This window comes from Eubalaena glacialis, chromosome 14, assembly GCF_028564815.1.
Source record: "Eubalaena glacialis isolate mEubGla1 chromosome 14, mEubGla1.1.hap2.+ XY, whole genome shotgun sequence".
NCBI classification, from domain to species: Eukaryota; Metazoa; Chordata; class Mammalia; order Artiodactyla; family Balaenidae; genus Eubalaena; species Eubalaena glacialis.
Genome location: NC_083729.1, coordinates 42232917 through 42245776, shown reverse-complemented (window position 1 = coordinate 42245776; position 12860 = coordinate 42232917). Strand labels below are relative to the sequence as shown.

General features: G+C 32.9%; 1 protein-coding gene across 21 annotated transcripts in view; it reads left to right on the top strand.

Moving 5' to 3' along the window:
- Window positions 1-12860, top strand: part of NRXN1 (neurexin 1) — a 1118934-nt gene that overhangs the window by 972802 nt on the left and 133272 nt on the right. For 13 of the 21 annotated variants that reach the window (XM_061168489.1, XM_061168474.1, XM_061168480.1 and 10 more), the window contains 2 exons: window positions 5175-5264; window positions 6636-6955. In XM_061168489.1, the coding sequence (XP_061024472.1) occupies window positions 5175-5264; window positions 6636-6955 (410 nt within the window). The remainder of the gene's footprint in view (window positions 1-5174; window positions 5265-6635; window positions 6956-12860) is intronic. The other 8 variants (XM_061168487.1, XM_061168486.1, XM_061168484.1 and 5 more) reach the window with 1 other exon arrangement.

The window sequence follows — 12860 nt, the reverse complement described above, 5'->3', positions numbered from 1 at the left end:
TGTTTTCACTTTCATATTATTCTGAACAAATGTTGGGTTCATAACGTTGCTTTTCCTTATTGTTTTCCAAGTATATTACTATGTCTTATCAAAAACTGCCACTTTTATTTCTGAAGAGAAATTACACATCAGGGGAGATCTGTGAAAATGAGAGGAGAAAAATATTTGTTAGCGAAGTTCATATAGCTTATCTCTACTGACCAATAGTCGTAAAAATATGATTACAATTTTATTTCCCTTTGTTTTCTGAGTACCACCATGAAATTTAACTCCAATTCAAGGATTTGAGTTTTATTACTCCTTGCTGCTTACCTTGATTCTTTGAAATTACTCTTGTTTCCTTGAAGTCTACTGATTTATAAAAAATTAATATACTATAGTGTGACCAAATATTATTGGTTAGCTGGGAAAGTAAAACTATCCTGAATTCAATCAAAATTGAGGGTGCTACACTTTTAAGTATGAATGATCAGATTTTCCATCTTATTCTTCACCTGTGAAACCTTGTTCGAAATATCCATTATGTACAGTACCTTATAACCAAATGGCCACACCAATTAGAGCTAGAACCTATCAATTGGTAGTAGTGTTACTAGATGGGGCCTGCTTCTTGTCAAAAATACTGAATCTTGAAACTGATATAATGTTGTATATCAATTATATTTAAATTTTTTAAAATTTATTAATTAAAAAATTTACTGAATCCTTCAACAATTCAAGGAAAAGTAAACCAAATTTTACATACCATTTTATTGCTTGAAAATTACTTCAACAGAGACATGTATGTTGCTGGTGACATTTTCAGTGGAGGTAACAATTTTAACCCACATAAAATTAACTGGAGGAAAAAGAAAGTAAATCAAAAGAAAAACCTCATTCCACTTTTATTAGGGTAAAGGATGTATGCAACTAAATTATTATCCTTTATTCAGTGAGAAGCTCTGGCTTTATAAACCGAATTTATGTATTCAGTAGATTACTGTAGTTGATTTGCATGCTTTTTAAAAAGTTGAAACTCTACTTGGACACTTTTTATAATTCCAAAATGCATTGGTCTTTGACAAGTGGGTCATTACTGCTTTATCCTTACCTCTGATTTAGGATACTTGAAGTTGAAAATAGTTTCTCGCCTTTCATTTGATTTCAGTTTTCAGGTACATTTTCCTTGTTTTTAACCTCTTCTCTCTGTATAAGCCTGCAACCTTTGACTGTCCAAAGAAAGTCCATGTAGTGTTTCTACATCCCAGCATGCTTGGTATCAGATCCCAACACGTTCCAAAGAAAAGAAAGGGTCATCAGAAATTATATTTATCTTTGACCTTTCCCTATCAAATGGGTTGTTTTATGTCCTTTATATTGCATGTAAAATTTTAGAAGCATATCAAACTAAGGACAGGATTAAATAAAATGAATACAATCATGCAGAGTTACTGGATATGTTATAAATAACATATCACCATGAATTTGTAAAGGAATGAAATGCATTTAGGGCAGTTTCTTAAAATAATGTACTTCATTTATGACTTTCCATGTGCAGCTTGTTAATGAAAATCATGAGGTAGAGGCAAAATGTGGGCTTATTCCTGGTGAACTTAAACAATCGGAGCTATTTTGTACCCAATACTAAGAGGGGTTTGGGAATCATCTGTTAGGAAGACATTGTCACTCTATCTAGATATGCCTTTGTTTGTTGATAATGTACTTATATACAATTTTGTCACAAGAAAAGTCATTAGTTTTATTTTCTAGTAGAAAAACAAAGGATTTGGAGAATAAAGTCAACATATAGTGAAGTAAGCGCCATCTGATTTCCTATCCATTATGCCAACTAATAATAAAGTCTGTCCTTGGATTTCAAAATCAAATATTTCAATTAAAAAAAAATACTCTCAACTAGAAGACATCTGAAATCCATGGGTTATGGGATTGTATGAGACCATTTGTGTGGGTACCTGTCTTAAAAATTAGTGTCTTTTTATACCTATCTCTGCTGCCCACTCTTTTTTTCTTGTTGTTGTTGTTAGATCACCTCTTTGTTATTCATTAGGAATGCAGTGTATGTTCTTTTTTTAGCTGAGTCTCATCAAGAATCTTCAAAAGCTATTGTTGATTTAAATCATACCATATCTGTCATGTTAATTGTTCTGTGAGTGCCAGTTAAAGGTATGAGGGCAAATTGTATGTCTGTATGCATGTGGGTGTATATGTATTCTTGTGTTTTTATGTACTCTTTTCAAAATCATTCAAAAGGCTTCCATTTCCTCCAGCTGTATTATTTAAGACTTTTCTCTCTACTTTCCCTACTAATAATAACTATGTTTATCTATTTTGTGGCACAGGGCAGTTATTAAAAAAAAAATAATGAACTGATTGTATGGATGTTCAAATCAGTGATAATCATTAAAGACATAAAATTATAATTGAAATATTTGATGTTTCCTTTGGAAAGTACAAAGGGAGGCTTAGCTACATGTGATCTATCCTCTGGCACAAGTATTTGCTTTCCTGTGAATGTTGTTAGCCTGTGGAGATGAGATAATGGTGCCACAGAAGCTATCAGAATTTAAAACAAGATTTCCTTTGCTACTTCATTCTACAGATATTTCCTAGGAGGTTCTATGACAGATATTGTGCAAACACTGAGAATACAACAATAAACACTACACATAATACCTGACCTCATAGAATTTCAGAGTTCAGAGAGAAAATATTTATTGAATATGCAATTACAGGGTCAGTGCTTGTTTCAAAAGGGCATGTATCAGGTGTCAGGAAAGCATATATTCAGGTGTCCTAATTTAACTTGGGGACATCAGGGAAGACCTCCTGAGGAAATAATGTTCCTGCCAAGAAGACTCCATTAATGAGTCATGTTTGGCTAAGGAAAGGTGAGGATGGGATGGGATGGGAGTGATGAAAATCTTTCAAGTAGAGGAGAGTACAAGTGCAAAAGTCCAGAGGTAAAAGGAGGGCTTTAGAAGAATTGAAAGAATTCTCATGAGGATGGAAAGAGGAGAGCAAGGCAGTGACAGCCATGAGATGGGGCAGGGGAGGAGGGAAGAGACCAGATCATGGAAGTCATCATAAGCCTCATCAGGTGGTCGAGATTTTATCCTGAAGGCAATGGGAGGGTTATAATAGACGAGCGGCATGATAGGGTGTTGGCTGACATGTGGAGAATGGGTGGGATTGATTGCGGAGAGGATGCAGAGATGTCTGTTATTATATTATAGTAGTAATTGGGCAAGAGGTGATTTGCAGCCTAGATTTGGGTGGTGTCTGAGGAAATAGATCATTTCTGATGCTGGGAACACTCTAGCATGAAAAACAGCACAAGGAGCCACATAATTATAAAGTTGTCAGGAGAGGTATAATAGTGTAAATTGGTATGAGTGTTGCTCTACAAAGAAGTCCATAGAGCAAAGGGTATGTGTTTTTGAAAGTATTTAATTTGCTTATCAAATTACGTACATAAACATGTTCATTACATAAATCACATATAAGCCAAAATACATATTCATCAAGAATCATGCTGCCATAAGACAATTAATATTAAATTTTAGTATATTTTTCCAAATATATTGATATATGTATACAAGCACACAAAAGAGAACATAAAATGTACACACTTCTTGAAAACAAAGATAGGCTTGGAATTTATGCTATTTTATCCTTTTAAAAAAATTATCAATATACCAAAAATATGTTCCCATAGGATAAAATACTATAACATTTTAATAATTTCATAATACAGAGAGATAGATGTCAATGTTTTTATTAAACTTTATATTTGGTCCACTTTGGTATTTACATTTTCAATTAAATACTAATGTATGAAATATTTTCAGTCATATAAAACTTCGAAGGACATATTGATAAGGTCTAAATGATAGTTCTTTTCTCTTTCTCTAAAAGTGTGTGACTAATATGGTGGGTTTATTGTGGTAAGTATAGTGTATAAATAAAACTAGCCTAAGAAAACATTTATTAATTATTCTAAATTGAGAAAAATGTATCTTTTATCTTCCCTAGTAAAATGCTCCAGTCTTTTCTTGTGGGCAGTACTACCTACCATTCAACATTTCTTTCGCCTCTGAGTCCTCATGTGAGCTATTACCAAAATGTCTTAGTTCAAAATTCCACATTAGTTAATTTTCATAGAATAAAAAAACTTCTGGCAATATACACGATTGAGTGCTGAGATGGCAGCCTAGATTCTTCCTAAGTGCTTTATAGATCAAGAAAACAGTCATCTATTTGCAAGCATTATTCAAGGTCAATTTAAACTATGTTTTTATCAGATAATTTCTTATTCAAAGAATCAAGGCTCCCACTTAGTTTAGAGCTATGAATAGGGACCACTGTTGTGGCTTGTATTTGTTCCTGAAGTTATCATGCCTTCTTTAGAATAGTTTAATAAAAAGCAAATATTTGAGCATATACTTTCTTTCAAATGTCATATGCCTCAATCTGTCAAGTTTTAAATGAAACTGAAGGACACTCAAAGTCACTTTTGTCAAAGCCTTTTCCTATCATAACATATTTGATGATGCAAGATGTATTCCCTTGTGATGTCCAAGTGGTTGATAAACCAATTTGTGTGGAATATACGAGAACTATTCAGACTTTGTGGTTTCCTTAAATGAGATGAATAAGAATTTCTCTTTTCTGAATAGGACATAAAGTATGCTAGGCCTATTTTAGATGCTTCAGTGTGCCGAAGATGGTATTAAGTTTGGTGTTCATAAATTACTAATCTGGAATAAGAGATTGAATGTATTTTGAAAACTTAAACCTGTTTCACCTGAACATGTTTAACTAGTTAATAAGAAACATCAAAAAGACAAAACCCTGAGATCAATGTTCATTTTTTTGTAAAGCTATTATATGCTGTTTAAATTGGTTGTTCGGGTCTGTCTATAATATAAGTTTTAATAACCTAGCTCAAATGCAGATTTCTAATTTTCAATTAACATAGGAATAATTTTGTTTGCTAAAATAAAATAAATGAATGAATGACAAGTCTGAAACATGAAATGTTCTAGGTAGAACTTTTTAAAATTCCAAATTTCAAAAAATCATGTGGCAACTGTATAGCTCAAGCTTTAAGTATTAACTTTTAACCTTTGACCTTACAGATTTTAACCAATGAAATGTCTCTTTAAACTTTAAAGGAAACAATGATAACGAGCGCCTGGCGATTGCTAGACAGCGAATTCCATATCGACTTGGTCGAGTAGTTGATGAATGGCTACTCGACAAAGGTAAAAAACATTGATTAAAACTTCAAATAAAAAAATAATTTGAACATAACCAAGTAGTACTTCATTGTAACACTAATAAACATAAAAAATAAATTTTCCGTAAAACTAAATTAAAAACAAATTTAAAACAGTAAAATGTAGATAGTAATATTTGCATTCCTTGTATAATAATTTCTATACATTTTTAGACGTACCAGCTGTTTAATAATCTTACCCTGTTAACTTAAGGTTAAAGGGACTGTTAAATATAATCCACTAACTCAATCTATGAAGGTACTCACAGCAAGCATTAACCCAAAATGATAAATCATTTATAGATTATATTACATGTTCCAGCCTCTAAATTATTAACTAAAATATATGTAGTTCTGATATCTTCATTATGGTCCTGAAAAAAAAAAAAAACAACTCTTGGTTTAAACTCTAGGCATCTTAAATAGTGGGCAATATGGATTGCCAGTCAAAATGAAGTCCCTTTAACGTTTGCAACCTTCTAAGAGCATTTGGGAACAAGCCCTGATTAAAACTGAACTTAAAGTTGTGTGCATGCTTTTTATGAACAGAGAGCAATCTGCTAAAACTGGATACTCAATTTGATGATATTGGTACTGTTGTGCTGAGGATTGCTGTTTGATGGAAATGTGCCATAATTTCTCCATCGGTTTGTGTATCATTCCTGAAGCCGCTTTTTACATCTGAAGCTATATTTTTTTTTATTTTGTTCTGTTTTAATAGACTTGCTGAAAGCCAATCAGAAAAATCTTTTTGGATTTTTTTTGTCTCTGACACGCTCAGTGTAAATTATGTGTTTCTTTTCAGTGTATTTGCCGGAAAAACAGAATAATTCAAATAACAATGGACTATTGCCTTCAAAAAATACACACTTCTAAAGAAGAGCATATAGATACCTGTGGCCATTATGTGAATTATGAAATTTTTACCATAAATTTAAAATCAGATTTCAGCTGCTATAGATGAGTTTCTACCAGTGGTAATTTTAGAATGACAAATACTTGAAATATTAAATATCTCATTTTTAATTAAACAATTCAGACTTAAGAGACCAACAGTATAAGATCTTGAGGTAAAAGGGGAAAGGAATCCACTAAAAATTAATTTATAATACATATCTTTGATTGGTCTTTTAGCAAAAGCACTACATTTACAATAACTTGAGAATTTACAAGTATTTGCCAATGATTATGCATTCCATGGACACCTCATTTATAAGCAATGAATTATGAGTCAAATGCCTCTCTTATAGTTTATTGCTCTCATTATCCACCCCATGAAAGATCTGTTTTATCATCCTTTGTAGAATGTAGAGTTCACAATCAACATTTTTGCATGTATGTAATATTATTTTTACAGGGCGTCAGCTCACAATCTTCAATAGCCAAGCAACCATAATAATTGGCGGGAAAGAGCAGGGCCAGCCCTTCCAGGGTCAGCTCTCTGGGCTTTACTACAATGGCTTGAAAGTTCTGAATATGGCAGCCGAAAATGATGCCAACATCGCCATAGTGGGAAATGTGAGACTGGTTGGTGAAGTGCCTTCCTCTATGACAACTGAGTCGACAGCCACTGCCATGCAGTCAGAGATGTCCACGTCAATTATGGAGACCACCACGACCCTGGCTACTAGCACAGCCAGAAGAGGAAAGCCCCCTACAAAAGAACCCATTAGCCAGGTGAGTACACAGATTTCACTTCTTCATTCTGGATCTGTGATTATGAAAGTGGACTTTTCTGCATATGTGTCTTTTCTAGAATGGGATTATTTGTGATCTCAAGCATTATGGCTTTTTTAAGACTTGCTTAATATAATGGATTCAGTTTGAGGATGAAATGTGTATATGCTGTTGGTTTGTGGTTTGTGAACTTTTATTGATATATACTGCTTTGTGATGGTTTGTGTGTGGTTAGTTGATGGTCTTGATTCAATAATCTTGGTCTAGCCCAAACTGAGGGGATTGTCTACTAATTACACAGGTTTTTCACTTTTTAAGTTAAATGAACAAGTCAAATAGTGAAGTATCTGAAAGGCCTTGTTCAAACTCAGCACTTCATCAAAATAAAATAAAAGCAAATTTGAACAACTTAAAAAAGAAATTGCCTATAGCACTTCTATTGTATTTTGAAGTCTGAAAATTTTGAATTGGTAGGCATGTGGCTCTCATCGTGAATGATAAATCTACTATTTTACTGTCTATGGGAAAAACACACTGTTAGTTTATCTGAGGACAAAGACCCAAAATATGGTACTTAAAAACTGTCTTGGGCCAACATATTTCGTACATTATATAGCTAACTGCCCTCACCCATATTTCACTTCAATGAGCTTATTTTTCAATCTTATGTCTAAAATTTTTGAAAAACAGAATTTTTAAATGTCACACTTGTACAACTAGGAAGTATATTTATTCCATCAAGATATACTTACTGATTGCCTACTATGTGTCAGGCACTGGCTTAAGTATTGGCATTACATCAATGAAGAAGAAGAAGAAAAAAAAAAAACACCTGCCTCAGAGCTTTCATTTTATAAAGGCTTTTAGAATGCTGTTGAAATTCTATTAAATGCTATTAGATCTCTGTTGACATTTATAGCCTTTGTACATATTCTATTGTTAATGCTTTCAGAATTGTGTGTTCTTCTTGGCCCAAACTTGATTGATTGCTTTTGTTTTGTTTTTGGTAGTTAGTGAATGTCTCTAGTAGGTGCCATATAAAGCTTTCCAAATACATGATTCTTACTTTTCTAGAAAACCATGTACTAAAGAAGCAAGAATGTCAACAATTATTTTTTAAATTGCTTTTATTTCAAATGTTTGAAGTAGATCATGTGTCACATTTAGAAAGAGAGTAAAAGAAGATAAATTCTGTTCAGATCAGCACCCTATCTACTAATTAACATATGTTTACGAGAGAAAGAAGAAAATAGATTCTGATTTTTACTTTGAATAGGAAGGGGCGGGAGGAACAGAATAGAGGAAGAGAAAATGTCCTAGAAGAGAGATGACCAAAAAGTTGTAAAGTCTGTACATTTATAAATGTAGTATTTCATATTATACACCTATATGCATCACTTTTTTCTTTCTTCTCTCTCCTTTTTTAAAATTTGCATTTGGCCACGAAATAAAATGGGCTGTTTCACAGGGTGTTCATCAATATGTATTTACGGATCACACTACATGTGCCATACACTGTTCTAGGCACTGGGGATACATTAGGAACAACAAACAAAAAACCCCTCCCTTACGAAATATACATTTTAGTAAGAATGTGTGCTTAGAGTATAATCATTTTGTTGATTTTTCTCTGTCTTGTTTGGGTTTATAAGATTGTTAATAATTGCACTTAGCCTCTTGGATAAAGACTTGTGTCTTTAGACAGATTTATGCATGCCCAACAGCTCTGTATTTTCTAATACTTCACTAATGATTTGTTATTGTGGTTATTGGTTTACGGTTTATTTAACGATAAGCAGGTTATTAAGGCAAATCTGATATAGGAAAATGAAACACAGAGCTATGATAGACGATTTCCTTTATGTAAAATAATTCATAAGAGGACATTCTAGGACATTCGGAAATAGAAATGTTCTTGTGAATAAAATTTGAAATGATCAGATTTTTTTCTTAGTAGTCTTGTTTCATCGTTAATGAAATTACAGCTGCTTAAGTTGCTAGGTAAACCAGATGTATCCCAAAATAAGGAAAGAATTATCAGCCTTACTTTTATGTTTTTTATCAATTAGTACTCGCTATGTATTAAGAAATTATGTTTTTTAAGTAAACATTTGTAAAATAGCTATTTCATTTGCAAGTTGAACACCTAGAAATGAAGAAATTAAAAATTTATGCATTTTATAATATTAACTAATGTGAAAGGAAAACAGTTAACTGCCCATTAATTGCCAATGAAAAGAGTCTCTTTTATGGTAAGCTATAACATGTTTAAAGATAGCAGTGGTTTATGGAAGTAAATGATCTAATCAATTAATGATTACTTGGTTCATTTGAGGAGGTATTGACTTAAATAAAAGATTACTAGGTTCATTAAAAAATACATATTTTAAATCTTTAGATTTTTAACAGACCAATAACAGCAATTAAATAATTTGGATTAATATACTACAAATATTCAACAACAGTGTTTTAAAGTTGTACTAAAAGTTTTAAAAATTCTCTCTTAAAAGGATATGTTTGTGATTACAGGTAATAAGATGTGAATGTATGGGGGAAAAACTACTAGGGAAGAAAGCAAATTATTTATTTTTGAGTAACAGAATAATTTGTTGTAAATTTACTTTGCTTCACAGTTGATTTTTATCTTGCCCTCCAACTACAAAGAGATTACTGATATATATAGAATTTAAATGTTTGTTAGAATTGTCAAAGTCTTGACATTTAAATATGTAAGTGATTTGTAATGCTAATTCTAAGACTGTAACCTTTGACCTGCCTGCTTTCATCAACTGCCTTACCAAACTGTGTACCAGGGAGGGTCATTTTATTTTTCAAAAGCCACACTGGACTGTTTTCTCAATCAAGGTGTATTTTCCTCAGCGATAGCTACAATGGCAATGTACTTTAGGGTGATTGCATGTTTTAGAACTATGGAAACAGATTTTTGGTCAAGCAGAATTAAATTGGATTCATTTCAGATAGATGAGATGAGGTTTGTTCAGCCATCCTGCAGGGCAAGTAGTAGGGGAGAATTTTCAGTTTTCACAGAGTCAGAGACTATAAAAGAGTATTCACAAAATGTCATCCCATAAGATCCTGTTTACATTCCTACTTAGAAGTAAATATGCTTTAAAAAGAAAAAAAAAAAAAGGTTTTCTTCTCTGAATGATGATCAATTTTAAGACTGATGTTTACTTTAGGAAGATATGATCTATGTCATGAAATAATGAGTACATTTACCAACCCTTCTGATTAAATGACTTTTAAAAATGTGACTATAAAAATATTAATAGTACTTTTTATATGGATTATATAAAGTTGATAAAAATTTGTTTTACTTATGATATCTAATATCTAAATGTTTCCGTAAGACCCACTCATCCTAAAAAAGAGAAACTTTCTATAAGGCTAATCTCGGAAAGTGAATATTTGCAAATAATTAACAGTATTAAGTTCTTCAGGATGCTGAGAGCTTCTTGGGATTTTTGATGGCTGAGTGTTCCCTCCTCTTCTGAATAATCTGGCAATGTCTTACAATGTATGTGTACATTTACTTAAATGAGTAAAAGTAAGTCAACATGCAAAGGGCAATATTCATTCCCTTTGGTTGCCAGTTTGTAAAGAAAGGAAATTATTTCTTTTAAGATCAAGATTGTGAAATTTCTTTTGGTCTATGCTTTGTATCACATTTTGTGATACTGTGGTTCTTTCCTTCAAGAATATTTTACAAGTTATTTACATACCGTAGACAATATGGATCCACAGTAATGCCTTTTGCCTAGAGGAGGTATGGTAAAATAGAACCATCACAGCAAATCAGGAGACCCGTTTCCAATTTCAACACAACCACCTACCTTTTTGTGTAACTTGGACAGATGGGTTAACCTCGCTGCACTTTGGCCTTGCGCTCTCTCTAAAATAAGTGGGTTTAGGAATCTCTTGAATTGTACTCAGCTCTAAAATTTTACTGACTTTAGTGATGATGCTCTTAATTAGGTCTTCTGATGCCTATTTAATAAAGCATAGATTTCACCCTTGACTTTTACACAGTGTGGCATGCATCTCAGTTGGCCTGTATAGTCCTCCTGTGCGCCTGGTGTACCGATGTAATTATTAATAGTATCCTTTTCTGACTCTCAAAAGCATCCCATTTTGGTCTGTAAATTATATTGCATTCTACTTTTACAGCATATATAAAATCTATCTTTGCAAGAAAATCATACTTCATAAGAATAATAAATAGAGAAGCCCTGTCTTTTCATTCAGAGCAGAAACTGATTCTGGTATCCTTACTTGGTTTCAAGAATCCATAGCCTTTTTCATCTTCTTCTCATCTCATTTCAAAAATCTTGAGAAGGGAGAGAGATTAAGGCTTTGAGAGATTCTGGTTTGTGACTGGAGGGACTATAGTTTGCAACTCTTAGTAAGAAATTAAATTGTAGACGGGGGCAGGATCAGTAAATATAAGTGAAATGTATTGGAACAATCTAGTTAGGCTTTTTTCAGAGTGGAGGTAGCAAACCTACTCAAGAAAAGGAACTATTGAGGATTTAAAACATTGGTAAGTGGTCAGGACATGTATCTTCATTTCCTACTGAAGCCATTGGCATTTGATTCCTATGGAATGTTCCAAAAAGAATCCCAATTAGGATTCAAGCAAAAAAAGAGTGTTTGAATGTGTCAGACACTGCTATTGCTTCCTGGTGGCTTTGGAGATACTCCTAAAAAATTAATACTATTTGTTTGAAAAATGTAAGCAGAATGCACACGTATTTCCATGAAAAATATCTAAAACTAACAAAAAACATATTGTAACTTCAAAGAACAAAATTTTATTTTTTTATTAAAAGTATTAATTAACCTTAGCTGTGGCTTCATTATTAAAAAATAACTGCATTACTTATAATTATGTGTGTTCCTGATAACCACTCTGCATTTTAAAGTACTAGTGACATGAATAATTAATTTTATTTTCCCTAGTCCAATCATTCTGCTGAATTCACTTAAACTAATGTACATTTCTACTGCAAATTTTAGTGCATACTGAAAAGAAAAACACTTGGGTGTAGATTTGAAAATATATACAAAGGCATATTCTTCTGAAACTAAGAAGAATGGTTCCCGGGTAAGAAAAGTGCAGCTCACTGTAATTTTAAATGTAGGTAAGCACTTCCGTTTAGAAGGTGGTTTCCCCTCGTTGTGGGTAAGCAAAAGTTCTAGGATATATACATTTTAAAGAGTTTATTTTAAGAATTATTGTGTTCAGTGCATATTCTTTAGGGTCTGGAGGTTTCACTGGATGAAAAGGTGCTCTCTTGGTGGATGCAGCCTTGGTTTTGAGACATCTTTGGACAAGGCTAGTTCTAGACAAAAATAGCCATCCATCCACCCATCCATCCATTTATTCACTTAACACATGGTTGCTGAGCACTTACTATATACTAGGCAATGTTCTAGTCACCGGAAATACAGCATTGAATAAAATTAGATTTTTCTGTACAAAGCTCACATTCTAGTTAGGGGAGATGGACAATAAACGTTAAAACAGCATACATGGGATGTCAAGTGATATAGGAATAAAGCAGAGACGAGAGAGGGGATGCTTGTGCATTGGGGCTGGGGGGGAAGCATAAGACGGGAATCTTTTTTGAATAGATATGGAAAGATTATTAGTGATATGGCATCAATTATAAAAGAACATTGGGGGTGAGGGGAGGGGGTGGGAACTGTGTGCATGCCCTGCCCTGTGTGGTCCTAAGGACACAAGACACTAACTAATAAGTGTCTTGTTAATTAAATTAGAAAAGTAATCAAATTCTAGGGAATGTATGTGAATGAGGAAGAAATGAAGACTCAGAAAGTACAGCTTGGTATTATTCTTGTTATTTTACATGTGAGAAAAATT